The sequence below is a fragment of the Macaca thibetana genome, chromosome 12 (genome assembly GCF_024542745.1).
Source record: "Macaca thibetana thibetana isolate TM-01 chromosome 12, ASM2454274v1, whole genome shotgun sequence".
NCBI lineage: Eukaryota > Metazoa > Chordata > Mammalia > Primates > Cercopithecidae > Macaca > Macaca thibetana.
This window is the reverse complement of record NC_065589.1, coordinates 85,717,180-85,741,173: the sequence shown is the minus strand read 5'-3', so window position 1 is coordinate 85,741,173 and position 23,994 is coordinate 85,717,180. Positions and strand designations below refer to the sequence as shown.

Genomic DNA, 23,994 nt, shown 5'->3' with positions numbered 1-23,994 from the left:
GTCTAAAGAGTATCCTGATTCTCTTGGTCTTAGGAAATAAGGTCATCAGCTTCCAAATTTTATTTAAATAGAGACATACACCAACGTTTAATGACTGCCAGAAGTTGTAACTCTTCATCTTCATTGGAAGAATTAGTTAAAATGGAATAATGTTTCCATTTGTATTTTTACTCTACCTGTTGATATTGCAATAATGCCTGCCTTTTAGTATATGATTTTAAAACTTTTCTTTCCTTTTATGGATTTGTTTCACAGGATTTTGCATTTTCAAAGTCCCAATAAGTTGAAATTAACTTTCCATGTGGATATCCCATTTTTTCAACACCCTTTATTGAAGAAACTACCTTTTCCATTTTATGCATTCTTGGCTGTTTTGTCAAAGAACAACTGATTGTAAACTTGTGGATGTATTTCTGGGCTCTCTGTTCTGTGCCATTGGTCTATGTGTCTGATTTTATGACAGCATCATATATATATACATATTTGACACAGAGTCTTGTTCTGTCACCCAAGCTGCAGTACAGCAGTACAAACACGGTTCACTGAAACCTCCACCTCTTGAGTTCAAGTGATCCTCCTACCTCTGCCTCCTGAGCAGCTAGGACCATAGAGGTGCACCGTCATGCCCTGCTAATTTTTTGTAGAGATGGGGGTCTCATAATGTTGCCCAGGCTTGTCTCAAGACAGTATTATGGTATTTTGATTGCTATAACTTGGTAGTATACTTTTGAAGTCAGATACTATGATGCCTCTAGCTTTTTCTTTCTCAAGATTTTTTTGACTAATCAATATCTTTTATGGTTCCACACAAATTTTAGGATTTTTTTTCTATGTCTGTGAAAAATGCCAGTATAATTTTGATAGACATTTTATTGAATTTATAGATGACTTTGGTTTGTATGAACATTTTAACAATATTAATTATTTCAATCTGTGAACACAGTATACCTTTCCATTTGTTTATGTCTTCAATTTCTTTCATCAATACTTTATAGTTTTCAGTACACAAATATTTCACCTTCTTGATTAAAAATGCTTTCATCTCCTTAGTTAAAAAACAACTTATTCCTAAGTATTTTTATGCTATTGTAAATAGGCTTGTTTGCTTAATTTCTCTGTGGTATAAAATCAACTCAACATTGATTAAAGACCTAAACAGAAGACCTAAAAGTGTAAAACTACTAAAAGTAAACATAGGGAAAAATCTTCTTGACATTAGTCTGAGTGGTGATTATTTGCAATTCCGAAAGCACGGATAACTAAAACAAAAATAGACAAATGAGACTGCAGGAAACTAAAAAGTTTCTGGACAGCCAAGAAAACAATCAACAGAGTGAAAAGACAACCTATGGATGACAGACTATATTTGTAAACCATACATCTGAAAAGGAGTTAATATCTCAAATATATAACCATGTTTATTGCACTCCTACTGATTGACAAAGAGCTCAACTCAGTATCAAGAAAGCAACTGGATTTAAAAATAGGCAAAAAAAAAAGTAGACCTTTTTCAAAAGAAGACATACAAATGGCCAACAGGTATATCTTTAAAATGCTTAACATCGCTAATCAGCAAGGAAGTACAAATCAAAACCACTATAAGATATCACCTCATACATTTTACAATGGCTATGATGAAAAAGATAAAAGATAACAAGTTTTGTAAGGATGTGGAGAAAGAGGAACACGTGTACACTGAGGGTGGGAATGTAAATTAGTACAACCATTATGAAAAACAGTGTGGAGTTTCCTCAAAAAAACTAAAAAATAGAATTACCATATGACCCAGCAATCACACTTCTGGCTATATATCCAGAGGAAATTAAATCAGTACCTTGAAGAGACAGCTGCAGTCTCATGTTCATTGCAGCATTATGCACAATAGCCTAGATATGGAATTGACCTAAGTGTCCATCAACAGATGAATGAATAAAGAAAATGCAACATACAAACATATATACATCACACACTCACACACACACACACACACACACACACAGAGGAATGTTATTTCACCTCAAAGAAAGAAGAAAATCCTATCATTTGCAACACTGTAGATGAACCTGGAGGATATTACACTAAGTGAACTAAGCCAGGCATAGAAAGACAAATACTTCATGATCTCACTCATATGCAGAAGCTAAAAAATTGAACTCATAGAAGTAGAGGGTATAATGGTGGATGGTGGTTACTGCGGGTTCGGGGATGGAGAAAGTTGGAAGATATTGGTCAAAGACTACAAAGTTTCAGTTATACAGGATTAGTAAGTTCTGGAGAGCTAATTATACAGCATGATGACCATAGTTGATAATAATATATTGTATACTTGAAACATGTGAAGAGAGTAGATCTTAAATGTTCTCACCACACACAAAAAAAGATAATTATGTGAGATAATGGAGATCTGCTGCATTGATGCAATCATATCACAATGTATAAGGTTATCAAAAGTCATGTTGTACACCTTAAATATTTAATATATATAATTTTATTAGTCAATTATAGCTCAATAAATCTAGGGAAAAGAAATTAAGTGATGCATCTATGGATAATCATTATTCTCTGTAAAATATACATTTAAGTTAATTTTCCTTTTACATCTTTCTTTTTACTTAGGGGTGAGTAGTTGAGTGAATATCATAAAATAAAACAAATATTATTTACTCAGGATATACTCACATAGTCAAGAAACTTTCAAATACCCAGAGAAAGTAATGCTAGATGCACAGCCAGAGAGCTGTAACTGATGTTTCTAAGATTCTGTATTCCCATCTGGGAGATTTAAGGCTAGATATAAAACAGTGTTTACTGAGCTCCTACTTGATTAACAATGAGGACAATTCAAAGATATTTGCCATGAGAATATTACACAAATATACTTTTCATGCTAACTTTATGCAGATCCGTTTTACTGAACAGTTTATGATCTAGTCTGTGAAAATAAATTTTGAGGATTAAATGAGATAATGTCAAGTGACTAGTGGCAGGCCCTCAGTAAATTCCCAATGAATGGTTGCTATTAATATGATTATCCTGAGAACAACCAAATAGAGTAGAGGGCAAGTCCTCCTACTGTTATACCTGTTTTACAGAAGAAGAAACTAAAATCTGTTTTTAAATTTATAGTACCAACTGGAGTGAGACTGATAATTGGAATAACCCCTCCAAACGTCTCCCAAGGATAATTCATAACTCCAGATTTTCAGACGGATATCATCTCCAACTAAGTACGTGCAGATTCTTGAAAAATTTGACCAGCCAAAGGTACTTGCATTCTACCACTTGGGATGACAAGTCAGGCTTCCTAACTGTGGGGTACCTCAAATAACCAACCAACTTGCATATTTAGTTTCCTGCTGATAACATGGAAATTAATACAACTAAAATTTTAGAAGCACCATCATTTACCAATATATAAAGGTCATGTGTTGGACAATATGTGTGTTGATGAAAAGGTAGAATTTCCTAATATCCTTTTCTTTTTTTATTTCTTTTACCTATAAAATTCATTGATCTGAGATGTGAAACAGCATGTGTGTCAGAAAAGAGAAGAAAAAGGAGAGAGCTGTATAGCTATGGGGGCCATAGAAATTGTTACTGAGTCCCTGAAGACCCATAGTGTTGAATCAGTGGTATGGCTTATAACCAACTTCTGCCATCATCACAGATTATCATTAACTCACAAGGGAAAAGACCAAGAAGAGGCTGGGAAGAGAACCTTACACAAGCTTTTCCATGTGTGACACATCCAAGGTCATATGGCTATTAGTGGCCAAGTCAGTACTTGAGACCAGGTCTGACAACCAATCTACTCCTCTATTTCTAGGATATTTAATCAACGTTTACTTACTCTCTTACCTACTCTTCACATCTCATTCTGAATTATATGTCAGATAGACTGAAGACTAAGCCAGAGTTAATATGTTGCCTTACCCATAATAGATAAGCCAAGATTCCCTTTTAATTTTCTTAACATGTTGCTCTCCTGTTGCAAGTAATTTGTGTTTTGGTTGTAAGGACAAACTAGAGAGGGATAAAAAGAAATCAGTACTCTTTGATAACAGTTATATGGAAACAAGAATATATTTCAAGGAGTGTTTTAAACTATCAGGCATAGAATGTAACAAGTGTTGACTTTCCTAAAAGACATTTGAGTAATTCCAACTGCCATTTGGGGTGGGATGGTCGCTGGACAAGATTGAATCACGCAGAGTAAAATAATTTTAAAGTATTCTATTTTCACGTTTAAAACAACATTATAATGCAAACCATTTTTCCATGATGCTAAAAAAAATTCTCACTTTATTCTGGAATGTGGATGCTAAAGATGTGTGCTCTGTTTTTTGCTGGTGGCGTTCTACTGAGGGGAGTTTTAAGGTTGTTAGGGGCAGAGACAATGTCACCTACTTCATGTTTGGGGCATGTAGGGAGTTCTCAGTGAACAATGGTCTCGTTAAATCTATAATTAGAGGAAATAAGAATGGCAAGAATAAAATAAAATACTCAGATATGTTTCTTCCCCATTGCCAGAATCATGTTAGTCACTAGTTTTCTACTTGTTTTCTGGGAAGAGCTGGGTACATTGCCTCCTACATGCACCCAACACTCCTATTACAGCAAAGTATTAGCAACAATATGAATGGCAGTGGCTAACATTTACAGAGTACCTTCAAATGTAACGATAACTTAAACCATTTGTAAATATTCTCACATTAACCTGCAAAGCAGAATATTTTTTTATTGCTCAGCAACCACATAAAATTAACTATCCTGCAAGGTCACACAGCTAGAGAAGCAGTACTGTGTGATATTGAAGCACAGGGACTACAGTCGTGTATTCAAGACCCAACTCCTCCAATTTCTACTGGAAGTTGCTTTACCTCTCTAAGGTTTCATTTACTGACTACAAAATGCATATTGTAATTTTCTCTTTCCCATTAGATTCTTGTGAGGATTGAGTGAGATAGTCAATGGAAAGAACTTAGCAAAGTGATTGAGATGTATATATAAAACGCTTAAAACAATATTGCAATGCAAACCATTTATCCATGATGCTAAAAAAATTCTCACTTTATTTTAGATCATGGATGCTAAAGATGTGTGCTGTTTTTTGCTGGTGGCATTCTACTGAGGGGAGTTTTAAGGTATATATATAGTTATATATATATATAAAATAAATACACATATGTATATACATACACACATGCACATACATGTATGTAGAAAAACACTAAGGCCTGTGTTTCCAGTCATGCTAGATCTCAAAAACTTGTGATTCTCCTAAGGTACTATGCTCTCTCTTCATATCTATGCTTTTGCTAATTTATGTGCCTTTCACCATCTAATATTTCATTTCTCAGACTACAATATGGGCAAAGATAACTATTCTCTTATTCATTTTTCAAGTCTAAGAATAGCTTATTCAAAATCATCCCTGCCTCCCAAAACTAAGCTCTGTCCCATAGAATCCAGGATATTATTTCTCCCAAATTACTTATTGCATATTGTAACATATAACATGTTCCTACTTGTCTGTGTCAATCAATAAACTGTGAGGTCCTCAAGCACAAGAACTATATCCTTTTACTTAGTGTCCCTCAACACCCAACACATGGCCTGAGCTGTGGAATATAAGCAATATATATTGGAAGGATGGACAAATTGAGACAGGGATGCACACAGGAAATAGTTGAGCCATTGATGCTGCCATCCATGTGGATATTCCAAGTTGAAGTGAGCAGGCACTGAACAGAAAAGAGACACTCAACAAACATGTTATGGTAGCTGCATTTATCTGCTTTCCTTCCCATGGGGCAAAGGCCAAAAGCTGTAGAAAGCAATGCATATGTATAAAGAATTTGGAATCTCTCCTTCCCCTCTCAAGTCATTGGAAACCTAAGTTTACCTCAAAGCATGGAAGCTAGACCCGCCCCACACTAGAGTAATGAATGGCAGTATTGTCTACAAATCACTCAGAGTTCCTCAGAGAGATGGACAGTGGTCCTGAGCAGTGCTTCTCAAACTCTATGGACAATGTCCATAGAGTCAAACGGACTCTATTTGGCAATGTCAAAATGTACATGCTGATTTGGTTGTTATGGAAATGCACAGTTTTTATTAGACTGCACTTTGTCAGGGAAGGAATGTTACACAAGTTGTAGACTGTACTGGCCAGGATTTTTTGGAGAAACAGAACCAATAGGATTCATAGAGATGGATAAATGAGCAGCAGCTTATTAGAGGAATTGACTCACATGGTTATGGAGGCTGAGAAACCTCAGGCCAGGCCACCTGCAAGCTGGAGAACCAAGAAAGCCAGTAACATGGCAGATTCCGAGTTCAAAGGCCTGTGAACCAAGGAAGCCAATAACATCACTCTCAGTCTGAAGCCAAAGGCCTGAGAACCTGGTGGAGGATGTAGGAGTTGTGGGGGCAGTTCTTGTCCAAAAGTAGAAGAAGAAAGATGTCCCAGCTCACTAAGAGAGAAAGAACCCACCTTTCCCCTGCCTTTTATTCTATCTGGGCCCTCAACCAATTAGTGGTGCCTGCCCACATTGGGTGAGGGCATCTCCTCTCTGCTCAGTGCACTGAGTCAAATGCCAATCTCTTCTGGAAACACCCTCACAGATATACCTAAAAATAATGCTTTACTGGTTCTCTGGGTATTCCTTAGCCCAGTCAAGTAGACACCTAAAATTAAATGTCTCATGGGCAATGTTCAAAAACCAAAAAAAAAAAAAAAAAAAAAAAAAAAAAAAATGAGACTTTTTTTCTAGACCAGTGTTTCTCAACTTTAGCTGCACATTTGAAAGACCTGGGAAGCTCTGTAAAAAAAAAAAAAAAAATATATATATATATATATATATACACACACACACACACACACACACACACATATATATATACACACACACACACACATATATATATATATATAAAAAATATCAACCCAACTATCATCTCTGCCTCCTCTCTCATCAATTGATCTTAGTTTGGGGGAATCTTCTTTCAAGTGGTTCTAATGAAAAGCCTGTGGGGGAGCCACTACCCTACCAGTCAACCAGCATCACTCAAAATCTAGTCCAAGTCCTGGTGTGGCTCAAACTGTTTCTAGCTGGTTCATGACGAGATAAGTACTGAAACTGAGAGTAAGTGTGTCTTAATCTCTTCAGGCTACTCTAGAAAAATAACACAGATTAAGTGACTCATAAACAACAGAAATTCATTTCTCACATTCTGGAGACTGGGCAGTCAGAAATCAAGCCACCAGCAGATTTGTTGAGTAGTGAAGGCCCATTTCCTGGTTCATAGATGGCACCTTCTCATTATGTCCTCACATTGTGGAATGGCAAGGCCATAGGGCCTCTTTTGTAAGGGTGCTGATCCCATTCATCAGGACTCTATCCTTATAATCACATCATCTTCAGAAGCCCTATCACATTTATGACTAGGTTTCAACGCATGAATTTGGGGTGGACATAAACATTCAGACCATAACAAAGTGTTCAGAAACTTTTATAGCAATATGACAAATTAAGTTTATTCTTAATTGAATGGAATAATAAAAACAGATGGATTAGTGAAAAAACAATAGTTGGCTTATAAAGAAATACATTGAAACCCCCTGAAGGAATGGTCTAAATCACTAAACATATGCATCTCTGGAAGTGAGGATATACTGGGCCCCTTCTTTAAGCTGTTGTGTCTTAAAGCTGAAATATTAACTTCAGTGATAAATTCCTCAGGCAGAGCATTGGCACCTGGGTACAACAGGGTTAAAGAGCAGGAGTGGGGTAGGTGGGGTTACAAACCAGGAACACATGCCCTCCAAGTTAGATAGCTTTTTTTTCTCTTTAATTGCCCTTAAAACACACACGCTCTCACATAACACAGAAGGTGAGAGCTGAATGAAGTTTTCTGGGTAATGGCATGAAATGTTTTCCTTATGAGAAGTGGTGTTGAGTTACAGCGTGCAGACGGAGAACGGGGAGGAGAGAAACAGCAGCCTCAATCTGGCCCCCACCTTTTCTTGGGCTTGTAGGAAGGTGGACATGGGCTCCCGGAGACAAGACAAGTAATACGTTGAACTGTTCGGTGGCTGGAATCAACTTTTCCTGGAGTAACCTAAGGCCAGTGTTTACCAGAACTTAGCTAGGGCCAGCCAAGCAGGCACAGATGCTCTGCTATGAAATGCCACGCAGGCAGAGACTGACAAGCGGTAGGAGCTGAGCTTTCCCCTTGGACTGCTGCTTCCTGCTGTGTTCAGGGGAGGGGGTCACTTTCTGGCAACTCTGCTGCTGCTGCTGCTGCTGCTGCTGCTGCTGCTGCTGCTGCTGCTGCTACTTCAACTCCCTCTCCACTCAAGGTAAGCAGGCTAAGGGAGGGCAGGCTGCTAGGGAAAGCTTTGTACCATGAACAGGATCCGAAAGTTTTTCCGAGGAAGTGGGCGAGTCTTGGCATTTATCTTTGTAGCTTCTGTCATCTGGCTGCTCTTTGACATGGCAGCTCTCCGCCTCTCATTCAATGAGATCAACACTCGGGTCATCAAGGAAGACATTGTGAGGAGGGAGCGGATAGGATTCAGAGTTCAGCCAGACCAAGTGAAAATTTTTTACAGCAGCATAAAAGAGATGAAACCTCCCCTAAAGGGACATGGGAAAGGGGCACGGGGCAAAGAGAACTTTAGAAAAACTGAGGAGAGTGTGCTCAAGGTTGAGGTGGACTTGGACCAAACCCAGAGGGAAAGAAAAATGCAGAATGCCCTGGGAAGGGGCAAGGTTGTACCGTTGTGGCATCCTGCACATCTGCAGACCCTCCCTGTGCCTCCTCACAAGCAGAAGACAGAAGGGAGAGGCACCAACCCTGAAGCCTCCTCTCACCAGGGGACACCAAAGCAAATGACAGCTCAGGGGGCTCCAAAAACCTCATTCATAGCAGCAAAAGGAACTCCATTAGTCAAAATATCAGCACACATGGGACGTGTCAGTTTAAAACAGGAGCCCCTGAAGAGTCATAGTCCCAGCAGTGACACATCAAAACTAGCAGCTGAAAGGGACTTGAATGTGACCATCAGTCTTAGTACTGACAGACCAAAGAAGCGATCACAGGCAGTAGCAAAAGAGAGGGCACACCCTGCCAGCACAGCAGAGCCGAAGTCTGGGGAAGTCATGGCCTTAAACAAAACTAAGTCTCAGAGCAAAGAAGTCAATGCAAATAAACACAAGGCCAATACGAGTCTTCCTTTTCTTAAGTTCATTGTCAATTCAAATCGCTTAAGGAAGCAATCTATTAATGAGACACATTTGGGAAGTCTGTCAAAGGACGATGGAGCTAGAGGGGCTCATGGGAAGAAACTCAATTTCTCTGAAAGCCATGTTGTGATTATAACCAAAGAAGAAGAGCAAAAGGCAGACCCCAAGGAGGTCTCCAATTCTAAAACCAAAACTGTATTTCCTAAAGTATTGGGTAAAAGCCAAGGTAAACACATTTCCAGGAATAGAAGTGAAATGTCTTTCTCTTCTCTTGCTCCACATAGAGTACCACTGTCCCAAACTAACCATGCTTTAGCTGGAGGGCTAAAGCCGGCAAAAATCAACATAACTGCCAAAGCCCCCTTTACAGAATACAACCAGAGTCATACAAAAGCCCTTTTACCTGAAGACAGTGGAATGCACCAGGTGTTAAGAATTGATGTGACGCTTTCTCCAAGGGACCCCAAAGCTCCAGGGCAGTTTGGGCGTCCTGTAGTTGTCCCCCATGGAAAGGAGAAGGAGGCAGAAAGAAGATGGAAAGAAGGGAACTTCAATGTCTACCTTAGCGATTTGATCCCAGTGGATAGAGCCATTGAAGACACCAGACCTGCTGGGTAAGACCTATTTCTCTTCTCTTTCCTCAACCCCAAGTGCTTTGGTTCTTATATAGAGAGAATTTATTGCTAGATAATTCCGTGTGGTTTTTTGTCACCTAGAGAATTAAAGAAACATTAATCATTGGATATCATTCAAATATTTCACCAACTACACAGAGAAAAAATTCTCATATCAGCAGTTGCAGAGTTCTCATTCTCTGAGACTTTGGTCCCCACCATTAGCTCATGTTCAATTTCCTTCTCTCTGTTGAAAACCTGTTAAAATGATTAGATGAACTCAGTTCATAATAACGTATATATAAATGGTAGAGCTTAAAGTGTAATTCCATTAGAATGGTGACAAGGAAGTGAATTCCCAATTTTGGAGCTTTTCATTATTAGCAAGTTTGTCAGGAATATATTTGGGAAAGAAGCACACAGAAGGACTCTTCTAGGCCTCCCTGGAATCATATCTCAGCCAGCAGAATTCTGCCTAATCATGAGTAATGATAACCAGGATAGCAAGAGAAGAAGTGACTTTACTCCCTAAAATTTAATGTCTTTTATAGATGGAGATGGTAGACATTTCAGGAGATCAGTTACATAGGAATAATAATGTTGGAAAAAGTCAATCAGTCCATACCAGCAAACACCTACAGGAGGTATAAAAAGCATAATAATAATCACTTCTATTTGTAGACATTCACTATTCACAAAGAACCTGCATACATATAGATGAACTCCTTATGAGCCCTGGAAAGGAGGAGGCTGGCATTATGGTTCAAATTAACAAGCTGGCAAGGGCGCTCAGAAGTTACAACACTTTCTCAAAGTAATGCAGTTCTAAAGCTGCCCAGTGGACCTTCAGGAACCAGTCCTTCAAAAAGTTAAATTCCTGTATCACCAGATGTGGATCAAAGCATATAGATATTTAATCTGATTCAAATATAATTATGTTCCTGGCATTTTTTTTTCTTGGCCCACTGATAAGTGAAAGTACTCAATAGCCGTATTTCAATATCTGTTAACTCAGTTCCCTGAGTCAAACAATATTTGCCAGGAAGTCGGATTGGGGAATGTCAAGATTGAGACTTAGCACACGTGGCATGTAAACAATGGCCTTGTGGCTTCTGTAGAAAATTCTTCTTTGTGATCTAGGTAGTCAGCATTACACTTTAGTCGGTGTTACTAGGAGGAAGGCAGATACAGGGGAAGCTTTATCCATATTAGAAAGAAGAGTCTCTACATTGTGACGTCGCTACAACCAGGTCATTTTCCATCTCTTAGCCGTCAGCAAATGGCTATCAGCCATGCACTGCTTAGGTCAAGCACTGTGCCATTCACGCTTCTCACCCTGGTGATAATCACAGCCTTGAGGAGAACACAGACATACTCAAAGATGAGGAAACTGAGGCCCTGGGATGCTAGATTGCCTGTGGTCACAAAGCTAGTCATTGTAGATAAATGATTAAAATTCATGCTCAAAATTATGCTGCATTCTTCTCCATCTCTTGCCAATCTCCCCTCAAAAAGGATCCTAAAAATTATGTTGGCCCAGCTCTAATCTAAAGTCCTGTGTATCACAGGATTACACTTGCCAGCTTTGAACAGAAAGTGCAGGGAAATGAAGTAGCTGTTAAAGGAGTTTCATTTTAACATGCCCTTATTGACCCAGCAGGCTGCTAGGGAGTCTGGGGAGGAATTAGACACTGCACAGAAGCACAAGCTCCAGTTCCAAACCAGAGAAAAGGCACATGTGTGGCGGGGTGAGGGTGCCCAAAGCAAGTAATAACAATGTTATCACCAGTGGGGCTCACTGAAGGCTCAGTGGCTCCCAGTGCTTTTTAGTTTCTATACTTTGGTCTGTAGAAGGTAAGCATTGCAGCCCAGGAAAGTTATAGTCAGGCTCTGTCCTCTGTCTTCTGAAGGAGGTTGTCCCAACTGTAGGAAAAACTGACACGTGTGCTTGAGAGGATGAGTCAGAGAGCATGTGGCCAGGCCTCCTCCCTCTTATCACATAACCCACCTTGGCTAAATATAGGCGTGTTCTCAAGCTGCCTGGCGGATGCTACGCTCCACTCAGGAGTCTACCACCAGGGATCCTGGACCTGGGGCCTCCCAAAGTATTTTTCAGTCCTTTTGTAGCCCTCTTCTTTGAAAGAGGATAAATCATTTTTTATTCTTTTATCCAAACACCTTGACTATAAATATGTGTAAATTATGTATTCATGCAGATAAAGGTTAAAGAAAATACGATCAAAAAACATTTGATTCATCAGGTTGGCAAGATTTGGAGTGGTTTTTTTTTTTTTTTTTTTTCTTTTTTTACTTTGGATTTATTTATTTTCAGCCTTGCTCAAAATGTGTTTGAGGTAGCTGCTTACAGGAACGCACGCAATAAGATTTTTTAAGATGATAAGTTTTCAAAGTCAGCATAAGGGGAAATTGTTACAAAACAGAATAAGAAAATGAGTATGTGTGTGTGAAAGAGAGAGAGAAACAACTATAAGAACACAAGAGGGCTAGCTTAAAATTAGCTGAAGTAGCATCCTACTGCAACCTTTAAATTTTGAGAGTTTTGGAGAATATCTTCCTTATTGGCCTATTCATTTCCCCAAAATCCACTGTTATAGATGAATTAACACATAACTGGCATATCACTACTGCTCATTGAATACAGAATGCACCAAAAAATGTAAAAAACAACAACAACAACAACAACAAAAACCACACACACAGATTTGGTATAATCATTTAAATTCAACTTCCCCCAGTGAAGATAATAACTAGTCAGTAGTTAACATCATTTAAAGATGAATTAGCTGATGTGCTAGGTTGAGGTTACCATTAAGAAGTAGAGGACAGGCATGGTGGCTCACACCTCTAATCTCAGCACTTTGGGAGGCACGGTTGGAGAATCCCTTGAGCCCAGGAGTTTGAGATCAGCCTGGGCAATATAGTGAGACCTCATCACTACAAAAAGTTTAAAAATTACCCATGGGTGGTGGTGCATGCCTGTAGTCTCAGCCACTCAGGAGGCTGAGGTGGGAGGATCACTTGAGCCTGAGAGGTCGAGGTTGCAGTGAACCAAGATTGTGCCACTGCACAATAGCCTAGGTGACAGAATAAGACCTTGTCGCAGAAAACAACAACAACAACCAAAGCAGAGGAGACAGGCAGGGATTTCCAGGACAACTTCTCTTACTCTAGTTCTAAAATCAGATTCTCTTTTCCAAACCTACTCTTTCCTCCTTTTTCTCTTGAGTCCCAAAGGACCATTGCTAAAATGTTAAGATGCAATTTCATACCTCTTTTCTAAAGCACAAGAACTCCTTTCTGTTCTCAGGGTTACTCACACTGTCCTTTTCTGTCTGCCCATGTTTCTCCCCTTGGTGGTATAGCAATAGCACCCCGCACATGACATTTTCTCCAAGCTGGGCCCTCAGCATGAGAAAAGCTAATCTCTTTGCTCTTCTCCACCCATTATGGTTGTAACCATCCACTGAAGTTTACATTCACTGGTCCCTTCCCACAACCTCCCTCCATCCTCACCATTCTCTTGCACACATTCTAATCCAACATTACTCAAAATTCAACTGTGGCTTCCCTCCACCTGGACCATGAGGTCGCTGTGACCTCTAAATTGCAATTACTCTTAGTGTACACAGGCATCCTAGTTACTGAAACACTCTTTACTGCGTCTGTTTTGTCTCCTTAGTGAAATTATAAGCTTCTGAAGGAAACTCTGTCTTTAGCTTTATTTTGTACTCCTTTAGCACTGATCACAGTGCTGTGCATTCAGAAGCAACAGGTTTACACAGTATGAATTTAAAATTTGTTTCTCTGAATTTGTTTCTCTGAAATGATTTTTGAACATTGATACTACCTTGAAAATAATCAAAAGGTAGCAATTCAAATGAAACCTGCAACAAGTCTATTTATAAATTATTAATGACTTCTTAATTTTTCATTATGAATATATGGAATATATTAAAATCTGATTTAAGGCAAACACATTCTGTTTAACGCTATGATCTATTCATTAATTCATGTTTATTCCTTATTTTATATTTTTGTTATTGTTTTGGTTCTTAATTTTAATGTTTTGGCTTTCAAGAGAGGAAAGCCTATTTTATTTACAAGAATGTTTTATGTCAGCATGTAAAATACAACTTCATTGTTGCCTAGAAATTTTGCCTATAAAATTTGCTTGAAATAAAATGCTTTTTTGACAGTTAAAGTTCCATATTTAATCTTTTTTTAATTAAAAGCTAATCTTTTCAGTTCTTGCTCCTAATGATTGAAGTTTGTTTCTGTCAGCAACAATCAACGCACATACACATACACATACACACACACACACATGCACACACATATGTAAACACAGGTTTTGCTAAAATGTGATCCTGTGCAGGGCAATTCTACTTGGAGAAGTCTGTCTTCTGGCCTGAAGCTATAGTTAAGATGGAACTCCAAAAATGAACTTATTTTAAGAGTGCACTTCCTGAATCTGAATTTAGAGAAAAATGACTCAAAGGAATTTTTGCTGCCAGCATTCAGTTTTTAAAGTACAATAAGAATTCTGGCGTGCTTGTCTGCCACTGCTGTGTCCTCATAATGTTACTCAATTGCTTAATTTAATGCTTTGCTTTCCCTACAAAACTCTGGCAAGCCCCTCAATAAAGCAATTAAAATGGGTCTTTATTCTCTTAGCCCAGAGCCAGGACTGTCAACCAATAATTTGATTCCTTCCTACACAGCTAAAGAAAGGTTTTTTTGGCACATTTGAAAAGCAAAAGATAGCACCATGCATTTGCCACAAACCAATCTAAATTACTGAGGGGAAAGAAAAACTTTCTGGAACCTTAATTTTGATCCTAGTAGGGTCAGAAACTATAACTGATGAGTTACTGGAGGAGGAAGGGGAGGAGCAGGAGGATACAGAAGAGAGAAAATAAAGTGATCAGGTATCCTCCCAAACTTTGAGCTTCTAAAAGTTTATCAGACTGAGAGAAAAAAAGAAACTTTAAAGTTAAATTAAATTTAAATTTGGGATTTAATTTTATCCCAAGATGGGATACAAATCTTAATTGATGAAACGAACATGCTTTTGTGACTAATAGCGATTGGAGAATATTAATTAAAATTCATTGGAGAAGCTATGAGATCTCCTTGAGAAACTAATTGGAGGCAGGAAAAAAAAACCTCACAAGATGAATTCAAAAGGATTTACTTCCTGCTTTCACCTCTATGGGTAAAAGCAATGCAGTGGTGCCTTTTGAATAGTGTGTACGTGTTCATTTTTGTGGGCACGTGCGTGCATTTGTGAACATATGCATGTGTTTGTGTGTTAGGGCACAGTGCTCTATTTCACTCAAAAGTCATGTAGGAGATCAGGAAATAAAAAGGAAAACTTGTTAAAAGGTTCAGACTAGACTGTAACATAATGAAGGTGAAATATGGCCAAGGGACAATGAACTGGGCCTTTAAATACTTTTCTTTATCCCACTCTCCTTATAACAAAGGGAGTAACAAAGACAACAAAGATCAGAGGAAAAGAATGGAAAGCACAATTCTGCCTCTAGTTCAAAGAGAAGAAAACAGCTAAACGGTGCCTAATGAATATAAAACTGAGAAATGTTAAAGCGAATTCCTGACTTTTCCTCCTAAATACTGTGAAAGCCCTAGAAACACTCCTGGGAGAGAGTAGTTAATAAATGCAGGAATTTGAAAGAAGTATACTTTTTCATATACTGAACACAGGGCCCAATTTAACCATCAGCATAATATATCAAACTCTTGCTGTAATATTGCCCTGGTACTCTTGGCCCTGAAAATAACTTCCTATTGGGCTTTTCTGGCTGATCCAATCAGAACGGAGCTTCTCAAGAGAGAAACAACTTTTTTGCTCAAGGTTCAGAAAATTCAGAGAAAATAGCAATGTTTAGAAGCTGTATTTTGCTGTTTGCTTTCGAAATGAAAGGAGCTTTTTAGAGTCTCCTGGAAAAACAGCTATATCATACCAAACTCACGTACCTTCTCAGTTGGCCTTGCTTCTAAAATGTTGATAATATGGACAAGTGTGAGAAGCAGCAATGTGAGGAAACAGTGTTTACAAAGGTCTTCACAACTTGCCTTCTCGTTTAATCCTTAAAACAATTCCTCAAGGTAGATACTATCATCATCCCGGCTTTACCTATAGAAAAACTGAGACAGAGGAAGCTGAGGTTTCAGGTAACAGCAGATATTTCAGACAGTGGCAGTTCATTTCATTGCACATGATATTTGCTCATTGCCTATCAATCAGGAGCGGTGCACCATGCCGGGCAGTTGAGGCCTTTATCCTTCAGGCATATTATTTCATCTGATCCTTCTGGCCATGCCAGATTAGCAAAGTGTTACGTCTCTTTATTAACAGATGAGAGGGGGAAAGAGAGCAAATGGTAATGTAACTTGCCCAAGGCCTCACAGCTCACAAGTGCCAAAGTTGGGACCCAACCTCTAGTTTTCTGATTCTTCCTCACTCAGTAATAATTCCACTGCACCAGTCTGGTTCCCTCTCCACCCCCAGCAACTCTCCCCATGTAGTGACCATCATCACCTGCACCTCTCCTTGACTTGCCAAGGCCCTGTGCATAAAGGGGAATCCCTCCACTGCTCAGCTTCACACACAAAAGAAGTGCTTAGTTTTGTTTCAGTCAGTGATGTGTGTGTATGCATATATGTATGCATGTAGACTTACGTTTGCATGTGTGTGTGTATTCTAAGCAATCCTCATAGCAACACTATGAGATATTAACTTTCATATGTTTTACAGTTGAGAAGGGTGAGACTGTAAAAGAATAAATGATTTATCCACTGTCCCAGCAAGCTAATAGCAAATTTGGGATTCAAAAGAAAATTTCCCAATTTTTAATTCTTTCCACAGGTGACAGCTCCTCCTTCCTTTGTTTCCTTATAGTCATATGACTTTGGCAGAAATTAAAACACCTCTCTTCCTTATACATGGGTAAGAGATGCATGAGGGGAGTTAAGTTTGCATGACATGTACCTCATCAGAGAAAAAAATATAGAAAACCATTTCCTATACAGCACTAAGCAAAGGTGATTCTTTAAAACTGGGCCATAACACAGCCCTGCAGTGAACAAAGCTCTCAGGACTGCTACTGCGCAGTATGGCATCAGAGCATGGTCATAGACTTCAAGGCATGTACAGCAAAATGTGATGCAGAAACACAGGGGACTATTGGGGAAAAGGAGATAAAAGGCTAAACCTGAACTGGGAGAGACAGAAATGTTTGAGCTGCAACCTGAAAGAGTAGAGAGTCAGAGAAATGGAGAAAACAGTGAAAAGGATGATCCATTGAGAAACTGAGGAAATCTGACATGGGTTGCAGGAGAGCAATGAGGATGTAAATGAGGCCATAGAAGTAAGTAGAGTCCAGATCACTCAGGACCTTGTTCAAGTTCTTCTAAGGGCCAGTGGGAAATCATTAAGGGATTTAAAACCATAGAAATAACAATTTAATTTGCCTTTTCTCAGGGGACTTATGACCCAAAGGAAAGCACTTACAGGTAAATGCTAAAGTTGCATAGAAAACCACAGAATGTTAATACTAGGTGAAGATTTGAAAGTTATCTAATCTAGTCCTTTATGTTACAGAGAAGGTTCCAGGAGAAAAATGACTTGCCCAAGGTCATACACAGCAGGAAAGACAGAACATCCCCACCTAGTACTATTTCTGTCACATCACACCACCTCCTCCTCTTCTCCCTGCCATCCCAATTTCACTGTGACAGCTTCCTGCTCAAAATAGACTATTGTTGAAGTGGTGAATGTTGATGCTGGTGGCTTATATTTCTAAGCCTGAGTCCTGTCACTTTGATGACTCTACATTTACCACGGCAACCACGGCCGCAGTTGGCTAAGAACTTTGGAGTAGAAGTGATGAGTGTGACTTAAATTTTCTGAGTCAGTAGCCAGGTGATTTTGACTGAATGTCACGGATAGTCTACCCTAGAAAGAACAAAACATGAAAGTACAATTTTTATATCGCTGTACCATCTTATCAGTGAGAGGGAAAGCGGCCCCAAACAATTCTAAGGTCTGGGAGAAAAGAATACAATTCCAGGCAGAGCTCTTCAGCTGTGTGCTCAATTCTCCTCCTGATGTTCCTGAGATACCAGCGCTTGGGGAGTGAAGGCCCCTGAAGGCTCACATCAAGGCAGTAGTTGAATTGCAAATAGAAGTTAAGAAAATATTCTCCTTGACCTTCTGTTCAAACCTGTGAAGCCTGAGACTTGACCCACATAGTACATCTTGACTGTCTCGGAATAAAATGAAAAATTCATAGAAATGAGAGAATGTTATCATTCTCTCAATCTTAGGATTTAAAACCTTCTCTATTTGATAGGCTACATTCAAATCAGGTTAGTGGCTCAGCATACAGCACACAGAAGCCAGGAGGGTGGGACACGTCACTTTCTGGGTCTCTCGATAAATGATTGAGCACTTGACAGATTCAGATTAGACGACTGCCTCAGAAAAGGGCAGTGTGTGTTATGCCCAGACCGTTTATTCCCCGAAGAAGACCACCAGAGTCCAGAGTCAAAGCTAAGCAGCAAGGATCTTTATTACAGGTTCGAACCTGGAACTCTCCCTCGCTCGTGAAACGAGACGGGCAGGAGAGCTCCCCCACTGAGCTCCGAGCAGTGTTATATAGTCTAAGAAAAGTGGGCATAGAGTTATTATACAAATCAGATATATGATTGGCTAGTGTTTGAACAAGGCGATTTGGCTAACTATGATTGGTTCCCGCCATTTCTGATATTTTGGTTCAAACTTTGAGGCGGGAGAGCAGGTTTATGGCAGCAAGAGTTTATCTTACTTAAACACGTCTTGTGACCTTGCCTCAGAACTTACAAAATCTCTGGTATGTGCAAAACAAAATCTCTGGTACGTGCAGAAAACCAGGTACTCACAGAACTTACGAAATCTCTGGTATGTGCAAAGATTAGAGAGCAGAACAAGGGTGTAGCGGGTGGGGGACAGGTACACATCTATCTTTGTGTCCTTTCATGTGCTCCGTCAAAATGTGTGTATTTGCATTATGGGTAATCATAGGTTCTCACATGAGTTTTTCAGCATGAAGCTTACAAAATATTTTTACATCCATTATCTCATCAAATCTTCATCACCGTTCTGTGATGAAGGCATTGTAATCTTCATCCTAAAAGTGAGGAAACTAAGGTTCTAGGAGCCTAACTCACTTGCCCATGGCCATAGGGCCAATAAATGCTAGAATGAACAGAAAACTTAGTCCCTCGTCATCTTTCTCAAGTCCAGGGTCTTTCTGTCCACCACAGTAGTATGTCAGCTAAGTGTAGGATAGTGAAACTCCCCACATTAGAGGCCCCATTTGTTTTTAGAACTTGGATTGGCTACAGTAATCTAAGCATAGATTCCCCCCACACGAAACAGATTAGATTAATTTTTAAGTATAGCATGGGACCAGTAGACTCTAAATACCTAATCTGTTTAATAAATAGGCATATAGAATATAAATGTGATTTCCTAGCCTCAAAAAAGTTACAAACCTAGAAATATCTGGCATTCAAATTAGACTTTAGCAGCAATTCCTCCTCCCACGATATAGGCAGAAATTAAGGGAAAATTGGAATAAAGGAAACTTGCTTGAATTAAGTTGGTGTAGGATAACTTGAAATGGTTTTTACAACCTATGCCAACTAGATGACGTAGTGTCTGTCCAGAATATTCTCCATTCGCCTCAAGCCCCTACCCTATTACAATAGCAAGTAACCTTCCTTCCAGTATGAAAGACTGGAGTAAGAGTTTAAAATGCTGAAAACTTTGCTGGGGTTTCCCACTGTTCCTTTGAATGAAACAAGCACACTAGTTTTTCTAGATACCCGGAAACATGTTTAATCTGTTTAGTAATGCAGGAGAACAGGCCTCTGTAAATGTTAGAATGCCTTGACATGTCAGTGACCCCAAAGCAAGGCACACCCTGAAACTTTGTATTGGAAATCTCTGGCATCTCTTTCTGTCATCCTATAATATTGCTTTTACCAGGCACTAATATGATCTGTACTATATAATCTTCCACAGAATTTTCTTCATTGTAATTCTTTAAACACATCTAAGATATAAATTTGTCAACAATTGGCAGAGGTGCTACTTATTTGTTGGGATATTAGCATCTAGTGCAATCCCTCATGATCTACCCATGTAGGGTACTAATGGTGAAATTAAGGCACCATGACACATTGGGGGAATGGAGGATTAGATATTTGGTGATTAGAGGTGTCTTCCCCAAATCTGTCAAATTTCTGAGAGTTTTTCTTACCTCCAATTTCAGACTGTCTAGCAATTTTTAGAACTTCCTTCTAAAAAAGACAAAAACTCTACTAATTTAAAATATAGGAAGAGTCATTTGCATGAGCCTGCTTAGTTAACTCCTTCTCATACAATTCCTTTTGTCACTGGATGTTTCTAAGATCAACCAAATTTTAACCACAAAGCAACTCTCAGGACTTCACAGCGGGGCTTGTTGGTTTATGCAGAATTTGTGTAATTGACTCTTTCTTTTTAGAATTGATTAGATTTTTTTTCAGCACCAAATACCGTTAAAAAAATTTAAGTGTGAAATGTGTGAAATAATTTCTCATTAATTTATATTCTAAAATTAGAGAAGAGGAAGTCATAGGCCGTAGCTGTTTTCTTCTGTACCCTCCCTTTCACTCAGGCTATTATACTTCTCTTAGCTTTACTTCCTCTTTCCCTGACCCAGAGCTCATCCCAGAATATTCAACCACCTTACACCAGTCCCCTCAAACCTCACTACCCATTCTCTTTCTACTTCATGTGCTTTGATGTCCCTTAGACTCATATTAATCCAGCAATTTGCTTTATCTCTTCTTACACTCAGGCTGGCAGGCACTGGTGGAGCAAATCATATATTGAAATTTCATAAAATTTTGGCATCTCCAGTTTCAGAAAAGCGCTCACTGCCCATCTGAAATCCTAGCTAGCTGGCTAGTATTCTCTCCCATTGCCCATAGTATATGTCTAAAATATTCTCCATTCTCCTCAAGCCCCTAGCTTATTACATTAACAGATAACCTTTCCTCCAGTATGAGCTACGGCTATTTTCAACTTCTCATCCCATGTGCATAAATATATTTGTATACATTACCACCATTTTGTACTTTCTATCTCAAAGGGAAATATTTCTTCCACTATTTTGGCTTTAAATTTAAGCTCCATCTCATCTCCATCCATCCATTCATGCATTCAATACATATTTATCAAATATTTATTGTGTAATTGTGCTGGAAGCTTGTGGTACTGCAGTAGGCAAGGCAGATTTGTCCTGCCCTCAGAAAATTTTGGATGCAGAAGATAAGGAAATAAGATTGATAAATGAATGCTATGACAGAAACACAGGTGACTGCAATAGGGAATAATAAAAGAATACCTAAATTTTGAGAGGGTAGTCAGAGACGGCATCTCTGTGAAGGGAATATTTAAGATAGGAACTAAATGAACAGAAGCAGCCAGCCACGAAGATATGGGAAGGGTAGCAAAAATGCTAGAAGTTAAGCAAATAACAAAAGCTGGAGCATTCTTCTAGGAACTGAAAGAAGGCCAAGGTGGAGTGTGTGAGGGGAGAGTGGAATGACAGGCAGTTGGAAAGGTGAGCAGGGGTCCTATAAACTAAAGAATGTGGATTTTTTTTTTCCTTTTCACTTTGTCCCATAGAAATAGACTGAGGATTTTAGACAGGAGAGTGGTGTTGATCTGAAAAACTGTGGAAGTAGTGTCCCATTATGGGACTCCAGCAATAATCCTGGAGAAAGGGAATGGATGCTCAAGAGCCAGGGGAGGCAACTGTGGAGGTATAAAGATGTTAGAGTTGAGATATTTGTTGGCAATATACAGAATAGAAGTTGATGGATTGATTATATTTACAGTCAGGAAGAGGGTGAATTCTAGACGAGAATCCATATTTCTGCAGCAAGGAGGATGGTGATGCCATTATGAGGGAAATGCAAAGGAGCTGGTTGGATTGAGTGGGGTGAAGTTAAGGTTTCTGTTTCAGACACATTATGAGTGAGATGCCTGTGAGACATGCAGAGGAGATGTTCAAAAGTTGTTTAGATGTAAGGTAAATCTGCAATTCAGATGGGAAAGCTGACCTGGATATAAACTAGGAAGATATTATCACACTTAAAACTGTGGGCATGATGGGCTCATACAGTCATATCATACATAGAAGAAAACAAAGCCCCAGACCCAGCTCTGAGAATCTTGTGTTTGTTAAGAGGATAGGAAAGCTGAGAAGGAAACTGAAGGTGAAAAGCCAGTGAGTGATGGGTGAAAACTAGGAGAGTGTAGTGTCTCATGGGACAAAAAATTTAAAAATGGACAGTGGCCAAAAGAAACTAGACTTGTTAATTGCATCAACTGCCACTGTAAGGTGGGTTAACATAAGGAGACCTTGCTTTATTGATAATCCTATCAATTACTGATTTTTTTTCAACTCTTAGTTCTATCTGTACCTTCTCTGATGCTCATAAAAATGATTCTGTCCATTTCTACTCAAGAGAGGAAGGGAGAACAGGGATGACAAATTTTCCTTGTATCCCACCTATCTACCCTCCTATTTCTTTCTTTTCTAGGTTTTCTCCCAAAATTGTCTGCAAAATACTATCCTTTCCCACATTTACGTTTTACTCCTTTTTTAAATAATTTCAACATTTTAGATTCAGGGAGTGCATGTGCAGGTTTGTTACAGGGGTATAATGCGTTCTGCTGAGGTTTAGGATTACAAATGATTCTGTCACCCAGGTACTGAGCATAGTACCCAACAATCAGTTATTCAACCTTTGCCCCTCCTTCCTTACCCTCTCTAGTAGACCCCAGTGCCTATCGTTGCCATCTTTATGTCTATGAGTACCCAGTGCTTAGCTCCCACTTATAAGTGAGAACATGTGATATTTGGTTTTCTAGTCCTCTGTTAATTTGCTAAGGATAATGTCCTCCAGCTGCATTCATATTGCTGCTAAGGAAATGATTTTATTCTTTTTTATGGCTTCATAGGATTCCATGGTATATATGTATCATATTTTCTTTATCCAATCCACCATTGAGGGGCACCTAGGTTGATTACATGTCTTTGCTATTGTGAACAGTGCTGAATTGTTTTGGTAGAACAACTTATTTTCATTTGGATATATACCTAGTAATTAGAATGCTTGCTCAAATGGTAGTTCTATGTTAAGTTCTTTGAGGTATCTCCAAACTGCCTTGTACAGTGCATAAAGTAATTGGTAGGAACTACATTCCTACCAACAGTATGGAAGTGTATAAGCATTCTCTTTTCTTCACAGCCTTGCCAGCAACAGTTGTTTTCTGACTTTTTAACAACTGCCATTCTAAGTGGTATGAGATGGTGTTTCATTGTTCATTTACCTTTTACTTTGTAGTTCATTGTGCTCTCGCCCCACCAATCTCTCGTTGGGAAACTTTAGTCTCATCACTCTGGTCTTTAATGTTCACCACAAGAGATTCTGAGAATTAGAATCTTATTTTGGAGATGTTTCCTCTTTTGCCTTATGAAAAACATTTCAGAGTTTAAAGTCTGTCCAGTTCCAAAATTGTCCCTTAATTGTTGGAATTGTTGGTAATCATGCAACCAAATAGACCAATTTTTTATGTACTTCTTGGAAGCTCCTCAATTTATATTCTTTCTTCTTTTTTTTTCTAATTATCTTTCTTTTCTAAAATTGAGTTTCAATATAATAGTTCATAATTTGGTATCACCAATTAACACTTTCATGGACTTCAATGTGCAAACTCCTAAAACTACAAAGAAGCTTCAAATTTAGAGGAAAAAAACCAGCATGACTAACAATTCTGTAAATTCAAAATAAACCTACCTTTTGTTGAGGGGTAGAGAAACCATTTTTTTTTTTTTTTTTTTTTTTTTTTTTTTTTTTTTTTTTTGAGATGGAGTCTCGCTCTGTCGCCCAGACTGGGGTGCAGTGGCGCGATCTCGGCTCACTGCAAGCTCCGCCTCCCGGGTTCACGCCATTCTCCTGCCTCAGCCTCCGGAGTAGCTGGG

At 38.9% G+C, this 23,994-nt stretch overlaps 1 protein-coding gene across 2 annotated transcripts in view; it reads left to right on the top strand.

The window, feature by feature from the left end:
- Positions 1–7,849: 7,849 nt before the first annotated feature.
- Positions 7,850–23,994, top strand: part of GALNT5 (polypeptide N-acetylgalactosaminyltransferase 5) — a 67,026-nt gene continuing 50,881 nt past the window's right edge. For both annotated transcript variants that reach the window (XM_050751747.1, XM_050751746.1), the window contains exon 1: positions 7,850–9,865. In XM_050751747.1, the coding sequence (XP_050607704.1) occupies positions 8,412–9,865 (1,454 nt within the window). In that variant the 5' untranslated portion in view covers positions 7,850–8,411. The remainder of the gene's footprint in view (positions 9,866–23,994) is intronic.